The sequence below is a fragment of the Melospiza georgiana genome, chromosome 27 (genome assembly GCF_028018845.1).
Source record: "Melospiza georgiana isolate bMelGeo1 chromosome 27, bMelGeo1.pri, whole genome shotgun sequence".
NCBI lineage: Eukaryota > Metazoa > Chordata > Aves > Passeriformes > Passerellidae > Melospiza > Melospiza georgiana.
In genome coordinates, this window is record NC_080456.1 from 4635712 (window position 1) to 4655525 (window position 19814).

Consider the following 19814-nt stretch of genomic DNA (forward strand, 5'->3'; position numbering starts at 1 on the left):
TTGATGGCTGGCTGGGTGGGTTGGAGCCTGTGGGGCATGTGTCCCCCAGAGACTCCGACCCCAGCACACCCAGAGCAGCTCTCCGACCAGCCAGGCTCACACCCTGAGCCAGTTCCCTCCTTGGCAGCCTCTCCTGGTGTCCAGGGCTCCCCAGCCCACTCAGGCTGCCCACAGAGCCACCCCGGAGCCCTGCAGGGGTTGGAGCAAAGGCTTTGGCCACCTTTGAGGTGGGACATTGCTGCAGCTGCCCTGCAGGCCTGTCTGTGAGCCCAGGGGCAGGCAGGGCTCGTGGAGGGGCTGTGAACCCCCAGGTATCCCCCAAAGAGCAGCACTCCCACAGGGGTACCCAGGGATGGACGCATCCTCCCTCCCTGCAGAGTTTTGTGCTGCACGAAGCCCGGGGCAAAAGTCACCAACGTGGCACCAATGATAATTTGGGGTACAGGAGCTCTCTCGGGGTCCGGCTGCTCAGCTCCAGCATCGCCCCCAGCTCTGTGCGCTCTGGGGGCCGGAGCTCGGGCAGGGTGAGCCGGGCTCGGCACAGCCCCGGGGGTCGGGCAGGGGTCGCTCGGGCTCCCCGCTCGCTGCAGGGCAGGGGCTGCTCGGGGGGGGTGTGAGGAGCTCAGCCATCCCTCCGGAAGCAGCTCCTGAGCCTCGCTGCTCATTCATTCCCGACCCAGCCCAGCCTCCCTCAGCGCCCTCCTCATTCATTTCTCCCTCCTTTGTCACGAACTTTTCTCCTTTCAGCGCGTGTCCCGTCTCTCTCTCCCGCACGCCTCCCTCCAGCTTTGCCGCATCCCTCCGCGGGTTTATCCCTTCTCCCTCCTCCCACTGACAGGAGGCACGGGCCGGGCACTAAATTCTCATTTTCCGGGCACCCGAAAAGTCTCATTTTCCAGCACTCTGCGCCAGCGCTGCTCCCACGTTGTGGGCATGGCTTGGCAGCCCCCTAAAGAGACCCGGGCAGCATCCATCCATCCATCCATCCATCCATCCCCCGGCAGGAATGTGGGCACCTCACCAGCGGGAGAGCAGAGGAGGGAAAAGAGCGAGGAAAGGTCACGGCAGCGGGATCAAACCCCATTTCCTGCCCGAGCCCACGGCCCCGCTGCCCCGCGCTGCGCTCCGTGCCCTTTACCTGCGTGCACGGACTCCAGGTTCACCATCCTGCCGGCGGGGGGAAATCCGCGGTGTGCCCAGCCTGCTGCCGTCAGCCCCAGGTTGCCAGGGGCTGCCAGTTTGCCCTCCCTCCTCTGCCACCCGCTGCCTCTGGAAGCGGCCGTGGGTCCGCAGCCCAAGGCTCCTAGAGCTCCATTGCCTGTTGCCATGCAGGGCCAGGTGAGCATGCGGCGCTGCCACGCCTCGCCCCACCTCCGGCTCCCTCGGGTGCCCTGACACCCAGCAGCCTGGCGTCAGGCCCATGCAAACGCTGCCATTTGCATATTAGTAACTGGGGGAATGGATGAGTCCCTGCAGCGCTGCCAGGCTGCGGGGTGGGGTGGGAAGGAGGGCAGGAAGGAAAGAGCAGCGCTCCGCCCTCGGCACAGCTCGGGAAGCACCCGCAGCACCTGCCCCGAAGCCCTGTCCGAGCCCCCTTTGGGCGCTGAGCTGCTCCGGGTGGGCATTGCCACCAGGGGAAGGTGGGCAAGTGAAGGGACAGAGATTTGGGGTCACTCTGTGGTGTTGTGTCTTCTCAGGCTGGGTTGGATTAGCCCTAAACACCTCTGGGTGGGCATTGCCCCAGGGGAAGGTGGGCAAGTGAAGGAACAGAGATTTGGGGTCACTCTGTGCTGTTGTGTCTTCTCAGGCTGGGTTGGATTAGCCCCAAGCCTCTCCAGGTGGGCATTGCCCCGAGGGCTGGTGGGTGAGAGAAGGAACAGAGGTTTGGGGTCACTCTGTGTTGTTGTGTCCTCTCAGGCTGGGCTGGACCGGCCCTGAGCTCCTCTGGGTGGGCAGCACCCCCAGGGAAGGTGTGTGAGTGAAGGAACAGAGCTTTGGGGTCATTTTATGGCCTTATGTGCTCTCAGGCTGGGCTGGATCCGCCCTGAGCTCCTCTGAGTGGGCAGCACACCCAGGGAAGGTGGGCAAGGGAAGGAACAGAGATTTCACCGAATCCCAGAATGATGAGGTTGGAAGAGACCTCCAAGATCATCCAGCCCGACCTATGCCCTCACACCTCAACCAGACCACAGCACCAAGTGCCACGTCCAGTCCTTTTTTAAACACATCCAGAGATGGTGATTCCACCATCTCCCTGGGAAGAGCATTCCAGTGCTTTATTATTATTCTTTCAGTGATTTTTTTTTCCCCTAATATCAAACCTGTCCCTTCCCTGCCATAGCTTGAGCCTGTGTTCTGTGGTTCTGTCAGAGACCAACCCCAGCTGTCTGCAGCCTCCCTTCAGGAAGGCGTAGAGAGCAATAAAGTCAGCTCTGAGCCTCCTTTTCTCCAGGCTAAACACCCCCAGCTCCTTGGGTTGATAATCCCGTGGCCGTGTGTCCTCTCAGGCTGGGTTGGACTGGCCCTGAGCACCTCTGAGTGGCCATCACCCCCAGGGAAGGTGTGTGAGTGAAGGAACAGAGGTTTGGGGTCATTCTGTGGTGTTGTGTCCTCTCAGGCTGGGCTGGGCCTCGATGCTGAGTGAAACAGCACGAAAAGGAAAGTGAAAAGCATCAAAGAAACCCGTGCTGGCGGGAGATAAAGAGCAGGGTTAAATAATAAATAATCGAGATAAAGGCTGGCACATGGAGAGCCTGCTCTCCTGACATGTGCTCCATCTCTATCCCCTAAGGAGAGGACAGAAGTGGCAGCCAGCCTCTTCCTCCTCATCCCTGCTGCTCCAAGCTGTATTTACCAACTTCCAGGGAAGCCAGGCAAGAAAAATCCCCTAAAAATCCCCCCCCCCGCAATGGCTTCTTCTGCAGAAAGAGCCAGAGGCCAGAGCCTGGGCTGTGACAGGGACCGAGCTGCTCCCTGTCCCTGCCGTGTGCCACCCTGGTGACCCGGGCAGCCCTGGGGACACCGGTGTGACAGCGCCGAGCTGCTGAAAGCGTTAACGCTCAATTAGTAGCTGCCAGGTACGAGCTATCGCACATTCATCTCTCCCTGGCTGGGTAATTCGCGTTCCAGGGCTCTCGGCTTTCCCACACGCCGCTCTCCCTCCCTCCCTCCCTCCCTGGAAATTCAGGTTTCTCCCAGGGGATGGATGGGTGGGCGGGCAGGATCTCCAGCCTCACCTGCAGCCCGGCCCCGCGGCATGGGCAGCGAGGACATCCCCGGGACAGGGCGGGGGAGCTCAGTGAAACCCTAACGAGGAAAATCTGGAGGAAAACCGGGGCTTCCCGGCTCGCCCTGGCATTTCTTTCCAGGGCAGGGATGGGGTTTCAGCCTCCAGGAAGCAGCGAGGTGGCACCGGCTTGGCACGGGCAGCTGCTGCTGGACTGATGCCACCGCTGCAGCCACCGAGCCCTGCGGCGCTCCCGGGCACTGCCGCCCTCTTCTCGTGCGTTTTTCTCTGGGTTTTCCCCATCCCGAAAGCCTGACGCGATCGGGTGTCTTCACTGCGTCAAACAGGAATTTATTTGCCGGTGGCTCCCGGCCAGCCTTGAGAGGCTGGAGACCACGGGAGCTCTGCTTCCCCCACATCAGAGCGGCTTTTGTTCGCCAAGCAGGAGTTTCTCATCTCTCCCTGCCCTTCCTGGCGCTTCTCCCGCTCTCCTGAGCCCACCCGGAGGGTTCTGCCGGTGGCACCTCCAGCCGGGCAGGAATCCCGGGCATCCTTTGGGCAGGGATGCTGTCCCGGCCACGGGCAGGGCACCAGTGCCCTCTCCTGGCCCCAGACACGGCTGGGAATTGCTTTTTCTGGCTGTTATTTTGTGCTCAGCGGGAAAATTTGAATATATAGGTGGTTTTCTCCCCAAGCCCATCCCCCTAAATGCCTTGAGCTTTGAGAGAACACACCATCCCTATGAAAATCAGAGGATGGATCACAGCATCACCACTTCTTTCTGCTGTGGAAATGAGATTATCAAGCAATACAGGATTGGTTTTACCCTGATCACTGCTAAAATCACTCCCAGACACCACCAAACGCGCTGCCCTTTCTTTTCCGTGTGCTCACCATGACCTGTCCACTCCCCTCTCACTGAAACACCGTGTTTTTCCTCTCCTGCTGCTCCAGGTGCCTCTGGAGGGAGATGAGCTCTGCAGGCAGCACCCGATTTATGGGACAGGGCCTTGGAAGCACAAACTGCAGCGAGACGCTACAAAAATCCCCAATTCTATTTATTTATTTTTTAATTATTATTTTTGGGAGGGCTGGGGGCATCCTGCGATCCTGCAGGGACCACGAGCATCCCTGTCCCGACATCCCGGGAGCGCAGCCGCGCTCCGCCAGCACCCACTGCTGGAGGCCGGGGAACCGCACCGGCTACGACCGCTCCAGAGCCTCTGGATTCCGAACTAAAACCCAAGGAGGCTCCTGGAGATGGGCCCCGATGCTCCCAGAGCGAGCCCGTGTCCGTCCCGATATCCCCGACATGTGGGAAGGGACGGCAGTGCCTGGAATCCATCCCCACTCCGCTCACAGCCCGCCCCAGAGCTGGGTGTAATTCCCGGGAAATAAAACCCCACAGAGAGCACAGAACAATCCCCTGCTCCCCCTGCCCCGGAAAAGGGTGAAATGTTGGTGGGTGAAGAGGAGAAAAGCTGGAATTGCTGGTGCCATCCCTGCATTCCCCACACTAGAGGGAAGCAGAGCTCCACATTTCATTTCTCCCTCCGGCAGCTCCGGGCTGGCCCCAAAGCGCCGCCCTCTTCAGCTGGAGCTATGTTAAATTTAAATTTTATCTATTTTAAATTTAAATTTTCCTGGAAGAATTCACCAGGAATATTTTCTGTATTCACCAGGAATATCTTCTCTACTCACCAGGAATATTTTCTGTATTCACCAGGAATATTTTCTGTATACATCAGGAAAATTTTCTCTATTCACCAGGAATATTTTCTCTATTCACCAGGAATATCTTCTCTATTCACCAGGAATATCTTCTCTGTTCACCAGGAATATTTTCTGTATTCACCAGGAATATTTTTTCTATTCACCAGGAATATTTTCTGTATTCACCACTGAGCCCAAAGTTCCTGCATGTTCTCCCCCAGTCCATGGTTCTTCACCAGATGCAGGTTTCAGATTTACACTTAAAGGAACAAATCTAAATTCGTACACAGAGTATCATGCACAAACTTCTAGGCCAAGGATGCTTTAAAAAATCAGTTTATTTTACCTTACAAATGATAAATAATTTGTCTTTTTTTTTAAAAAAAAATTATTTCAAGTGTGTTTTACTTCATGTTCCAATATTAAAATACCTTTCCCTTCTCCCCCCACCCCCTTAAGTGATCGATACAAAAATAATTGTAACCAAATTATTTTTCTTCTTCTTTTGCAAAAAAATTCCTGTATTTTAGGCAAAAAGGCACATTGTGAAGGCTTTTCACCAGGAGGCACAGGGGCTCCTCAAGAGCCCAAGAGCTTCTCTCCCCTCTGTGCTTGTCCTAATTTAGCAGAAGAGGACACAGACCCAAGCAGCACTTCCAGTGCTTTGTCTGGTCCCTTCTGGAACATTCCAGGGCCAAGGACAACTTCAGTGTCACCCCTGTTTAACATATGGGGGAAACCAAGGCACAGCAAAGCAGTACAGTTATTTAAGAGCTTCTTGTGAATAGCTGGCAGAGCAGGACAGAAAACTGGACGCGGATGTAGAATCCTGTCTGCTTCAGAACCCACCTGGGATCCTCCTCTCCCTTTCCATCACAGGGTTATGGTGGCAGTCACGAGTCTCTAGATGCTTCTTTCTTAGTGGAACAGTCACAAGGCCAACACAAAAAGTTGGGCCTTCGCTAGTCTAGAGAGGGATTAATTAAAGCCCTAATTACCAGCCCTTCAGGGGCGTGAGATGCTGGGTTATTCCCCCTGGTGTCTCTTCCATCCACAGGGGGATATAACCAGTCAGGCACTAGGAAAAGCTAAAGGCAGGCTCTCGCTTTGGGTGGGCTTCAAAGCCTCCTTGTTCAGGGGCTGTGGTCCCACAAATCAGCTGTTTCCCCGTGGATGTGTCACCAGGAGGTGGTGAAGGCAGCAAAGGGGGTTCTTCAGCAGCAGAGATGTCAGGTCAGCAAATCCTCGCCCTGCCCGCTCACCTCGAGGCTGGGAAATGCCCCTGTGAGCTGCAGAGCAGGGCAGCACCCCATTTCCCTGTGCTTCACCCCAAAACCTGCATCTCCTGCTCCAGGGAGCCAGAGCATCCCCACCCAGCGAGGGCAGGCCCCCGTGGGGAGGGAGGCCAGCACAGGCCACGAGGAAAGGCACAGAGCACAAGGCACCGCTGTGAACATCATCCCTTCTCCAGAGCAGCCAGCTCCTCGCTGGGGCAGACAAACCACCCCCGGCAGGCCCGGCCTGGCTCTAGGTTTCCTCATCCCAGAGGCAGAGCTGCTTTTGAGGCACGTAGAAGTGGAAGGTGTAGCCCTTCTGGCAGCTGCGGATGCCGCACTTGTAGGAGCTGAGCCTTCCCGTGGCGTCGCGGCTCTTGCAGTACTTGAGCATGCAGGGGTACCACTCGATGCTGAGCGAGTAGCTGCACATGCAGGGCCTCCAGCGCTCGGGGCACTGCCGGCAGCGCTGCAGCTCCGGCAGGTCTGAGCCCCGGGGGAGAACCTCGAACATGGAGCCGTCCACCCCTGTGGGGGAAACACAGACAGGATCAGGGTGGAGGGAATGGACACCAAAGTCATCCCTGGACAATGTTTCCAGGAGCTGCTAGGATTTAAATCTGAGTGGGAGCCGTGGGAGAGTGAAAGACCCCACGAAAAGCAAGGTGCTGCAGGTCTGAGCCCTGAGGGAGAACCTCGAACATGGAGCCATCCACTCCTGTGGGGGAAACACAGACAGGATCAGGGTGGAGGGAAGGGACACCAAAGTCATCCCTGGACAATGTTTCCAGGAGTTGCTAGGATTTAAATCTGAGTGGGAGCTGTGGGAGAGTGAAAGACCCCAAGAGAAGCAAGGTGCTGCAGGTCTGAGCCCTGGGGGAGAACCTCGAACATGGAGCCGTCCACCCCTGTGGGGGCAAACACACACGGGATCAGGGTGGAGGGAATGGACACCAAAGTCAAGCCCACATGGCTCCCACACTGAGGAGGAGGTTGGACAGAGTGTTTTCAGAAGCTGTTGGGACTAAAATCTGAATGGGAACCACAAGAAAAATAAAAAACTCCAAGAAAAGCAAAGTCCGACAGGTCTGAGCTCTGGGGGAGAACCTCGAACATGGAGTCATCCACTCCTTTAAGAGCAAGGACAGACAGAGCGCAGGATGGAGGGACACCAAAGGACAGAGCTACCAAAGCCATCCCAACACGGCTCCCAGGGTGAGGAGGAGGTTGGAAAATGTTTCCAGGAGTTGCTGGGATTTAAATCTGAATGGGAACCGCGGGAGAGCAAAAGACCCCAAGGAAACCAATGTCCAGCAGCACCTCGAACAGGCATCCCTCAGGGTGAACAGAGATCCCTCAGAGTGAACAGAGATCCCTCAGGGTGAACAGCGATCCCTCAGGGTGAACAGGGATCCCTCAGAGTGAACAGCAATCCCTCAGGGTGAACAGACACCCCTCAGGGTGAACAGGCAGCCCTTAGGGTGAACAGCGATCCCTCAGGGTGAACAGAGATCCCTCAGGGTGAATAGACACCCCTCAGGGTGAACAGGGATCCCTCAGGGTGAGCAGGGATCCCTCAGGGTGAACAGACACCCCTCAGGGTGAACAGACACCCCTTAGGGTGAACAGCGATCCCTCAGGGTGAACAGAGATCCCTCAGAGTGAACAGCGATCCCTCAGGGTGAATAGACACCCCTCAGGGTAAACAGACACCCCTCAGGGTGAACAGGGATCCCTCAGGGTGCTGCTATGAGATTGAGCCATAGGAGACAGCCACCAAAGGCAGCTCTGGTATGTCTGCACAGTCCCCAGGTCAAGGAGCAGGTTGGACAGAGAATCTCCAGGGACTTAAATCTGAATAGGAACCACAGGAGAACAAAGGACCCCGGGGACAGTAAGCCAAAAGACACAAAACCCTCTCTCCTCTGGGTTTGGGGAGGAGGTGAAAAGGTTACTTTTAAAATCCCAAATTAGGTTCACTCAGGGAGCGCCAGCAGGAGGAGCGAGATCTGCTCACACACAGGCAGGGTGACACACGTGCCTCAGAGCCAAAACAATCAGTGCTGATCCCCAGGAACCTGGCAGGAGCCAGCAGGGCACTGTGCCAGCCCACTGACAGCAGCAGCTCCAGGGAAATCACCTTTCTCCAGCCAGAACTTGACATCTTCCTCCCGGGTGTAAATGGCCTCCCTGGCCTCCGCGCAGACGTTGTGGATGTGGGGGCTCAGCTGGGCTGCCTTGCTGAAGTTCACGGCCACGTCCATGCTGAGGTGCTCCAGGCCTCGCACCTCCTCTGCCTGCCTCACCGTCCGCGGGTTTTTCTGCAGAGGAAATCAGCACAACTTCAACCCTGGGCGCACCTCCTCCCTTAGAGCACAATGTGATGTGGTAACACCACCAGATGTGAGAACAGATGTGCACCTGCACCCTACCTGGGTGAGTAAAATAACCTGCTGGTACTGAAACCACGATGTTTTACCCTTGCCTGTCATAGTTTCTCCAGGTTTTGTCCTGATAAAGGTCCCAGATCAGTCCTGGCTTCATTTGGGCAGGGATTTTCACATCCCTGACACAAATTAGGCTCCACTAAATCTGGATCAATACCATTGATAAACTCAGTTTAATACCAAACCCCTCAAGCAGGTGCTTGCTGAGGTGCTCCAGGCCTCACTGTCTGGGGGTTTTTCTGCAGAGGAAATCATCACAACTTCAATCCTGGGCGCACCACATTCCTTACAGATATGAGAACAGATCCTATAACCTGTTGGTACCGAAACCACGATGTTTCACCCTTGCCTGTGGTGGTTTCTCCAGGAATGGTCCCAGATCAGTCCTCGCTTCATTGGGACAGGGATTTTCACACCCCAACACAAATTAGGCTCAACTAAACCACGACACCAATGAGGCTCAACTAAATCTGGCTCAATACCACTGACAAACTCAGTTTAATACCAAACCCCTCAAGCAGGAGGGGTGGTCAGGGGTGGGTTGAAGGGCTGAGCATCCAGGGAACAGCCTGGGGAGGGCATCCAGGCAGGAAAACTCTGAGGATTCCTGGCTGGAGGGGAGGAGGGAGCCGGTACCTGGCGCAGCTTGGCCATGGACTCGCTGGGGATGATCTCGTTGCGGTGCAGCCGGGTCACAAAGCACAGGGCCTGGAACTGGCTCTGGCCCCTCTCCAGCTCCCCCAGGATTAAGGCACGGAAAATCTTCACCTCCTGACACAGAGAGAGAAATAACAACAGTGAGAGCCATCATCTTCATGCCCTACTGAGTAAGCAGCTCCAGATTTCCTCTGCTGCCTCCCCTCACTTGCTCCTTGACAAGTGGAGAAAAAGTTACTCATCCCTGAGTGTGTGGAACAGAAATAAAAATGGAATTATTAAAGGCAGAAGGAGCCATGATCAGCTGCAGCTGACTTCCTTTTCTGTCCAGGTCACTAATTTTGTCACTTTATATGACATGGATTGCAGTCCTTTCCAGAACCAACTTGGGAATCAGTCACAGTTACTTCATGTAGAGCTGCAGAATTCCTTGGCCAACAGCAGGACCCTGTGTGGTGCCCTGGCACCAAACCCTGATTGCTTTGCAGGGATCAATCCCTCCCTATTTAGGGGCATCAGTGCCCTCTGTGGGAATCTGCCACCCCTTGGTGCCATCCCATCCTAATCCAAGGGATGGGACAGGAAAATCAACCCCTGCCTTTGGCACCTCCTGCAGCCAAACCCCTGCACAGAGAGCTGGGCAGGGCTGGAGAGCAGAGCCAGAGATCAGACCCCTCTCCTCCTGAGCTGTTCCTGCTGGATGCCTCACTGCCCTGGCCTCTGCCAGCCTCCCTCTGCCCCAAAAGGAAGCATTTCCCCTTTTCCATCCTCCCTCTGCCCCAAAAGGAAGCATTTCCCCTTTTCCATCCTCCCTCTGCCCCAAAAGGAAGCATTTCCCCTTTTCCATCCTCCCTCTGCCCCAAAAGGAAGCATTTGCTTTTTCCAGCTGATCCTCTGCCCCAGAAAGGAACATTTCTCTTTTCCAGCCCCAGAAAGAAGCATTTATCTTTTCCAGCCTCCCTCTACCCCATGAGGGAGCATTTCTCTTTTTCTGCTCACTGAGCCCCCTCTTTATTCCCTGCCTTCTCTCCCATGCCCAGAAGAACAGCGGGAATGCCATTCAGTGCATATCTGGACAGCTGCAAGAACAGCATTTTTACACCCCAGGATGGGAGGAATCATCTTGCTGCTGCAATTCTTGACTGCACAACGGCACTGAGAAGAAAGAGATTCCAAAAATTCTTGTGAAATTGCTGTGGAATTTTTACTTTTTTCCCCGAGAGATTTAACGGGGAGGTGTCCCACTGAGTCACTGGAACAAACCACATTCCCCATCCACATCTGGTCCAGCTGGGAGCTCCCCCAGCATGCAGGGCCCACGGATGAGTGGACTAAAACCAGCAGCTGACTCTGGCATATTCCTCAGCTGAGGGTTTCATTCCAATTCCCTTTGAACAGGCTGGGAAAAGCAAGCAGGGAGAGCCACGCTTTGCATTCAGGCTGAAAAACCTCCACAGGCAGGAGATTAAAAACAGTGCAGCACTTCCCAGGTTGGAGGCGATTTTTGTAAAATGAGAACGTGCTGAGCAGCTGATTAATCCTCCTGATCCATCCATTTAAGAATTAGCCTTCAGCCAGGCAGCTCTTTCCTCCTCAGGCCTGATGCAGATGAAGAAGTCTCAACTCCCTGTGCCCAAACTCCCAGAGGTGACACCAAGGGTGACGCACTGGGACAGGCTGAGTTGCCAGCATTGAAACAGCTTAAAAAAGCTGCTTTTTCAAGGATATATTTTCAAGGATATATTTTCAAGGATATATTTTCTGGCTCCTGTAGCATTCTGAGGGGGGAAATCCCACCTTTAGCTGGACCTTGCAGTGACCACTCTGTCCTAAACAAAACCAATTTCTTCTTTTCCCTGTCTTGTCCCAAATCCCTCCCTGGCTTTGGTCTCTCCCTGCAGTCCCAGGTGGAGCAAGAACCAAACCAGGCTGCTTCAAAAAGATTCCAGAGGGAAAAGAGCTTGAATAAGCAGACAGGACTCAGTTTCTTCATGCACAAAAGCCCCTTCTTTGGTCACAAAGCTCATATTTATGGGAAATATCAGAAGGAATGTGTAAGACTTAATTGGCTAACAATACACTTATTTATTTGTGTGTGTTGGTCAGTAAATGGCCAGGCTGTATGTCTGTCAACTCTCTATATTTGGTTATAGAGAGTTAGTTAGTTTCTATATTTTAAAGTTATAAAGTTTACATATTATATATTTGAAGTTATTATATATGATATATTTGAAGGCATATGTTATTATTTATATATTTATATAAATACATAATTAATTATAATTATTTATACTAATATATAATTTATATTATATATTAATATATATTATATAATATCTAATATCTAATATCTAATATCTAATATCTAATATCTAATATCTAATATATAATATATAATATATAATATATAATATATAACATACAATATATAATATACAATATACAATATGCAATATTTAATAATGTGTATAGTTATATTTATATATTACTTTATCTGTTTATATTGATACTGTTATTTTCTTTGTAAAGTTTATCTATTTAAAAGTTTATATATTATATATTTTAAAGAGTTAGTTTGGTTAGTTTACATATTTTCTCTGCTGATTCTCATGGGACAAATTTATTGTTTATGCAGGTGTAAACTTATTTTTCTTACTAGAATAGGTCGTTAACTGCCTTTATTCTTATGATTTTTCCTTATGGGAACTTATAAGGAACTTATAAGCTAAAGCTAGCTCAGCTAGAATAGCAGGGTCGAAACCATATTTTATAAATATAAATATAAATATAAATATAAATATAAATATAAATATAAATATAAATATAAATATAAATATAAATATAAATATAAATATTTATTAAGTATTTATAAACTAAATATATAAATATAAAAATGTATAAAGTAAATCTAAATAAATATATTTATAAAATCTATTAAATTATAAAATGAATATACAAATATGTAAATATAAAAAATATATTTATATAAATAATATAACTACATAATATATATATTAAAATATAAAATGTAAAAAATAAGATTAAAAAAATTAAATATAAAATATTATTTCTACTTGTCTGTAACAAAGAGCCACCAAAGCTTTCCCCAAAGCTTGGAGAGCACCTTCCCCTCCTTTTCCCAGCAGGAAGAGCAGTGAATCAGTGCCAAGGTGGGTACCCAGCCAAGGCAGCAAAAAGCACCCTGAACTCCAGGTTCCTGCAGAATTTCCCAGCAGGGAACAAGTCCCAGCAGAGCAGGGACTCTCCAGATAACTCAGGGTGGGGAATCCTCAGCCCTGAGTGGGGCAGTGACAGCTGGGCTTGGGGTTTGGGTGACAAAAATGGGGTTTGGGGACAGCCAGCCCTGCAGCAAGGCCACAGCAGCTCCTCAAGGCAGGAGGGAAATCAGTGCTCCAAAAATCCTGCTGTTACAGCAGGGAAATCAGTGAGAGATGTCCCAGGGAAATCAGTGCTCCCACTCCCAAAATCCTGCTGTTATAGCACAGAAATCTGTGCTCCCAAAATCCCCGTTACAACAGGGATATCAGTGCTCCCACTCCCAAAACCCCACTGTTTCAGCACAGAAATCAGTGCTCCCACTCCCAAAATCCCATTGTTTCAGCACAGAAATCATTGCACCCATTCCAAAATCCCATTATTTCAGCAGGGATATCAGTGCTCCCACTCCCAAAATCCCATTGTTTCAGCACAGAAATCAGTGCTCCCACTCCCAAAATCCCATTGTTTCAGCACAGAAACCCCAGTGCTGCCTGTCCCTCCAGCTCCTTCCCTCCCATCCCTCTGTGGGGTGAGAGCAGCTCAGCCCCCGCTGCCAGCCCGGGGTTTTTTTTCCAGCAGGGATTTACAATCCTGTGTGGTCCAGCTCCCAGCCCAGCAACCATTCCCAGGGAAATAAATCACTTCAATAAATCCTGCAGCCCTCCTGCCAAATTTCTCTCCCCTAAGGACACGGGGGCTGCTGTGGGGACCCAGTTTTGTCTTTGCAGTGGCACGGGAAAAAAAAGGAGAATGTGCTGCTGGGGGACAGGGGGTGACACCAGCACTGCTGGGGCCAATTCTGCACTGCTGTCAGCACCCGGGGATGCAGAATTCCCGGAGTTTGCACAGCACAGGGAACTCGGTGCTGCATCCACGCCCGGGGTCCAGCCAGCTGAGCTACCCTGAATGGGTGGGGATTACGGATTTTAACCCCTCTGTGCCTGGAAGTGGCTGGGATGGAGAATTTGGGTGTGCTGCCTTTTATATTCAGGTATCTGAAAAGGCAAATCAAGGATGTGCTGGGAGAGGGGGAATAAAAAGCAAATTTTCTGAGCAATAAGCACAATTCTACAGAGCAAAAAACACCAGGGTATTTTAATGACCCCTCCCAAAGGCTGCTGAACGTCCCTCATTTCCCACTTTTGGTATCAGTTCAGAGAAGAAGCTGCTTTCCAAACCACACAGATAAAATCTGAGCTCGGATGCCTTCTGTGCCACCTGGTGATTTGTCACCCAACACGTGTCCTCGCTGGCATGAGGAAATTCTGACACCGGCACCCCAAAACCATCACACAGCAGCTGTATCCACACGGGAAGCACTGGCAGTGCAAGGGTTAAGCACTCCCCAGGCTTCCCCGCTTGTGTTTCCAAGCCCAACTTTTCCAGCAATGGGAAGGGAAGGGAAACTTCTCCCTATCTTTGTGCTGACCTTGAAATAAACCCACCCACTTTGTTCCCAGGCCATGTTTAACAACTGGCAACCTCGCTCCACTCCGATCAGACACAGCAGTCAAGGTTGCTGAGCCCCCTCATTATTTTTTTTCATACAAAATTTGATTTTTTGCAATAGGAAATTTGATTTTTTGCAATACGAAATTTGATTTTTTACAACACAAAATTTGATTTTTCGCAATACATAACCCTATGCCTGACCACGTTAAAGGAAGTGTTTTCATTCCCTTCTTTCAAACTGCAAGAAAAGAAAAGGTCACCCCTGTTCTGCTCAGAAAATCAGTCCCAGTTTGAGCTTGCACTGCCCAGTTTGTGCTGCACCAAGGAGAAAATAACCTGGTGTGCTCTGAGGACACAGCTCCAGCTCTGGAGGGCAGGCAGGGATGGAAGAGAAAAGAAAATCCCAGAAAAGAAAATCCCAGCCCTGTGGAAGCCCCAGGCATTGCTCAAGTCCCACCAAAGCAATGAACAATGATCTCATTTAGCTCCTTTCTTCTCCAGCCCCTGGTCTGGCAACCACAAATTGCCAGCAGCAGAGAGAAAAAAAAAATAATAAAAAAAAAATAGCAAATAAACCCCTGACTTTGGACAAACCCCCTGCAGTTTAAGCCAGAGGAATGGAAAACTCATTTGTGGAAAAACCCCAGCATCCTGGCCACATCATCAGGCTCAAGGGCAGCAGACAACAACCCCAGCTGCTGCTGGGAACGCTCAGAGCCCCGCGACCTCCAGAGCAGGCAGAAATTGTGTAATTTGGGTAATTTGGGCAGAACTGGGAACTGTCTGGGTGCAGCTGCAGCAGGTCAGGCAGGGGGGGATGCCCGGCCAGGCTGCTGCCTGCTCACACATTACTCACCTCACCACAAAGCACCTCCTGCTCCTTTATGTTCCCCTGGCTTTTCCCAGCTGTTTTCCAGCAAATCCACGGAGCAGACAGAGTCAGGCCCCAGCTGCCCCAAAACTGAGGATCAGGAATGCATTTCTGCAAGCGGGATGCTTGCAAAGCCCTCCAGGGACCATCACTTCCAGCAGGGGCTCAGGATTTAACCCATGGACCCAAAACACCTCCAGAAAACCCCAATCCAGAATAAACTCAGCCCTAAAACTGAGGATCAGGAATGTATTTCTGCAAACTGGATGGTTGCAAAGCCCTCCAGGGACATTCACTACCAGCAGGAGCTGTGGATTTAATTTATGGACCCAAAACACCTCCAGAAAACCCCAATCCAGAATAAACTCAGCCCTAAAACTCAGCATTAGGAATGTATTTCTGCAAACTGGATGCTTGCAAAGCCCTCCAGGGACCATCACTTCCAGCAGGGGCTGTAGAGCTCAGGATTTAATTTATGGACCCAAAACACCTCCAGAAAACCCCAATCCAGAATAAATTCAGCCCTAAAATTGAGGATCAGGAATGCATTTCTGCAAGCTGGATGCTTGCAAAGCCCTCCAGGGACCATCACTTCCCGCAGGGGCTGTAGAGCTCAGGATTTAATTTATGGACCCAAAACACCTCCAGAGAGCCCCAACCCAGAATAAACCCAGCTCTAATAAGGATGGGAGGGAGAGAAGATGTAACACACACTCAGTTGGGTTAGTGGGTGAGCCCTGAGCTCTCACGAGGAGCTGAAGCAAGTGAGAAATGCTGAATAAAACCACCAGGTCACATCCCAGGTTCTGCCTAGAGGATCTGCAGCGAGTTTGGATTTCCCTGCCCTGGGAATGTGCAAGTTTGCAATCCACGGATTCAGAGCCCTTCCTAAACTCCCATGGCTTGCAATTATTGAATATTTTCTTTAATAGGAGTCACAGGACTGCTTCCCTGCACATGTGCTGGAGTATTTGAAACATGCCAGATTTGAAATATGCCCCATTTGAAACACGCCACCACTTCCAACATCACCATGGCTTCTGCTGGCACCTCAGGGAGGAAAAGGGACATCAGGGAGACTGGGACTGAACAGGGAAGAGGCACCAGAACAATCCCTGGCAAAAAGGCTCCAAGGTTCACAGCACCTTCCTATCTCATGGCTCTGGGCTTCCTCCTGCTGCAAAGCAAAGTCCACCTGAGCAGAGAGCCAGGATGGGGGGTTGGAATGAAGATAACACAGCCACGGCAGCCTGAGCAAGCTGTGCTTCCCTGGGCTGTGGGAGTTCTCTGCATCCAGCCAGGATTGGCATCTCCATCCCATGGGACGTGTGGGATTTGGGGCTTCAGCTCAGAACTGACAGCTGCCAGTCCCACAGGAGCCCCCAAAGGCAGCAGGAGCCCACCTGAGGAATCACCTGCACCCCATGGCATTGTGGAGAGAGACATCCCAGAGATACAGCAAAGCATGGACACCTCCACCTCCACAGCAGGAACCCAAAATCTCCCCAGCCCTGCCCCTGCTCCCTGCCTGGCTGAGCTGAGCTGAGCCTGCCACGCAAAACTCTGAGGAACTGGGCAAAACTGTGAGGAATTGGGCAAAACTGTGAGGAATTTGTGCAAAACTCTGAGGAGATGTGCAAAACTGTGAGGAATTGTGCAAACGGTGCTGCTCACACCTCAGGCAGGAGCACCAGAGCTGCTGCCTGTCCCCACCGGGATATCCCAGCTGTTTCCAGCACGGAGGCAGCCCCGGGCACAGGTGTGACAGCGGTGGGCACAGCGAGCCTGGCTCACGCTCCTGGAGCTGTGCAGGAGAGCTCAAACAAAGCCCCCGACGGTGCGAGAGAATGGATGGGCTTTTCCCTGTGCATTCCCAGGGCCCTTCCATGCCTCTGGAACAGTTCTGGCTCCCGGACACCCAGTCAAGATTCTCCAGCTTGCGAGCAGGGATGGACTCGGGTCTGGAAGGAGGACGCGAAGATCGGCATCCCCAGCGCTCATCCCGCAAGAAGCACTCATAGAGTGCACGAAAAGCCCTGACCAGACCCTACAGAAAGCGCCAGGGGCCAGCGCTCCCATCCCGCAGCCTTCACCCTCCCCCGGCCCCGCGGGGACCACGCGGCACCCGGGGATGCTCTTATCCGAAACCCTCGGGGATGGACCCGGCTCGGTCCCTGCCGAAACCCTCCGGGAACGATCTCCTCGCTCCATACCGCTCTGAACGCCCCGGGAATGTTCTCCCAATCCTGCTCTCATCCGACAACCCCGGAGATGTTCTCCCCGGCTCTCTCCCTGCCCGAACCCCCCGGGGATGCTCTCCCCATTTCGCTCCCTGCCCGAACCTCCTGGGGATGCTCTCCCCATTTCGCTCCCTGCCCGAACCTCCTGGGGATGCTCTCCCCATTTCGCTCCCTGCCCGAACCTCCTGGGGATCCTCTTCCCGGCTCCACACCGGTCTGAACCCTCCGGGGATGCTCTCCCAGCCCTGTCCCTTCCCGAACCCCTCGAGGATGCTCTCCCCACTTCTCTCCCTGCCCGAATCCACTGGGAATGCTCTCCCAGCTCCGTTCTTATCCAAAACGCCCGGGGGATGCTCTCCCCGGCTCTCTCCCTGCCCGAACCCCCGGGGATGCTCTCCCCATTTCGCTCCCTGCCCCAACCCCCCGGGGATGCTCTCCCCAGCTCCACACCGGTCTGAACCCCCCAGGGACGCTCTCCCCCAGCCCGTACCTGTCTGAAATCCGCCGTGAGCGTGACGAGGGCGCCGTCGGCCGCCCTCAGCTCCAGGCTGACGCAGTCGGCGCCGCTGTCGGCCTGCAGGCTCTCCTCCGTCACCTGCCCGCCGGGCAGCCGCACCCGCACCCGCAGCTCGGCGCGGGCAGCGGGGCCGGGCAGCGGGGCCAGCGCCAGCCAGAGCAGCGCGGGCAGCGCCGGCAGCCGCGGGCCGCGCATCCCCCCGGGCCGGGCTCAGCGCATCGGCGGCGGGGAAAGGCGGCGGGGAAAGGCGGCCCCGCCGCGCCCCCGGCCCCGCGGCGCTGCCTCGCTCGCCGCGCTCATTCAGCGGCCCTCGCTCCGTCCCTCCCTCCCTTCCTCGCCCCCCGCCCGTCACTTCCCCCCCGGAGCCGGGACGGCCCCGCCGAGCAGCGCCCGCCCCGGCGTTAAAGGAACCGCGCCGGGCATGGAGGGGGAGCGGCGAGAGGCGGCCGAGACCGGGATGAGCACATGGAGCCATCAAACAGACCTGGATGCACATGGATCCAACAAACACAGACCTGGATGCACATGGATCCATCACCCAGAGGCATGGATGTGCACATGGATCCATCACAAACAGACCTGGATGCACATGGATCCAACAAACACAGACCTGGATGCACATGGATCTATCAAAGAGACCTGGATGTGCACATGGATCCATCACAAACAGACCTGGATGTGCACATGGATCCATCATCCAGAGCCCTGGATGTGCACATGGATCCGTCATCCAGGGCCGTGGATGAGCACATGGATCCAGATCCCAGGCTGTGCACATGGATTCATCAAACACAGCCCTGGATGTGCACATGGATCCAGAGCCCAGAGCCCTGGCTGTTCACGTGGATCCATCAAACAGACCTGGATGAGCACATGGATCCATCAAACAGCCCTGAATGTGCTGATCCATCACCCAGAGGCCAGGCTGAGCACATGGATCCATCACCCAAAGCCCTGGATGAACACATGGATCCATCACCCAAAGCCTTGGATGAACACATGGATCCATCAAACACAGCCCTGGGTGCACACATGGATCCATCAAACACAACCCTGACCCCACAGATCCATTATCCCGAGCTCCAGCCTTGAACACCTCTAGGGATGGGGCAGCCACAGTGAAATACACTCCGAGTGTTCTGAACGTGTTCTTGCTGCAAGTCAATCGATATCGATGTGATTCCTCAGGCTCCCAGTGCCACAGGACTGGTGTGAGCCACTCTGGAGGCATCCCTGTCCCTGAGGATGTCACTGGGACACTTCAGAGCCCCTCTCTCCCAGAAATGAGGGACCTGTGTGGCTTCAGAGCCTGTCCTCACTCCCCAAACACCCCCAATCTGCCCTTCACCTTCCCGGTCTGTGATCATTTCCAGATGGGCAGATGCTGCTGAAGGGGCCCTTTAATTTCAAAAGGTCTCTCTGCAAACACAAAGGTCACTGTGGCAGCAGGATCAGGGCCTTGGAGAAAGAGCTTTGTGAGGAGGAGCACAGAAATAAATGGAAATAACCATTTAAAGCCACGCTTCCAGGCAGGGGGATCACTCTTGTCCAAACAGTGCTTTTTGTGTGACCTCACACAAGCTTTAACCCTAAATTTTCACAGCTCCCCTCAAGCGAAATTGGCTCCTTGAAACGTTTTTCAGGACAATAGCAGTGCTGAAAATAAGAGAAGGAAAAGTTAAGAGGTGGAAAGGAGGGAGGAAAGCAATGGGTACAAAAAGAGAGGGAGGGCCCACAAGGTAGGAAAGGCACAGAAAGATCCTCAGGACAAAAGCTGCAAAAGGAGAAGGCCCCACTCACACAGTGGATTTATTCAGAGGAGATTATGCAAAAAACCAGGAGGATCCCAGCAGGGGCTGGAGGGAAGAGCCATGAGGTCAGTGGGCACAAAAAACCCTTAGAGAGCATTCCCTCATCCCAAATCTGGAATCCACGTCCCTGTGGCAAATTCAGATTTATCTGAGCCCTGGATCCCAGGGTGTGAGAGGTGATTCGGGAACATCCCTCTCTGTGCTGCTGCAGCGTGGGAGTACAGGGTGTTCTTTTCCTCCTGGTGGCTCCTAGAGCAGAGGAAATCATCAGTTTGGCTCAGCAGCTTGCCAGGAATGCTGGAGTGCTCCTGCAGATTGCAGCTCTGA

General features: G+C 53.1%; 2 protein-coding genes across 2 annotated transcripts in view; both read right to left on the reverse strand.

Moving 5' to 3' along the window:
* Nucleotides 1-1422, reverse strand: part of POU2F3 (POU class 2 homeobox 3) — a 49986-nt gene extending 48564 nt beyond the window's left edge. The window contains 2 exon segments of the mRNA XM_058041281.1: nucleotides 1139-1350; nucleotides 1352-1422. Coding sequence (XP_057897264.1) covers nucleotides 1139-1350; nucleotides 1352-1422 — 283 coding nt within the window.
* A 3837-nt stretch (nucleotides 1423-5259) lies between these two features.
* On the reverse strand, nucleotides 5260-17871 carry OAF (out at first homolog). The gene is made up of 4 exons (XM_058041196.1): nucleotides 17650-17871; nucleotides 9297-9431; nucleotides 8354-8534; nucleotides 5260-6741 (listed from the first exon to the last, which is right to left on the reverse strand). Exons 1-4 carry the CDS (start codon nucleotides 17869-17871, stop codon nucleotides 6467-6469), a joined length of 813 nt encoding a protein of 270 aa, XP_057897179.1. The 3' UTR covers nucleotides 5260-6466.
* Nucleotides 17872-19814: the final 1943 nt, after the last annotated feature.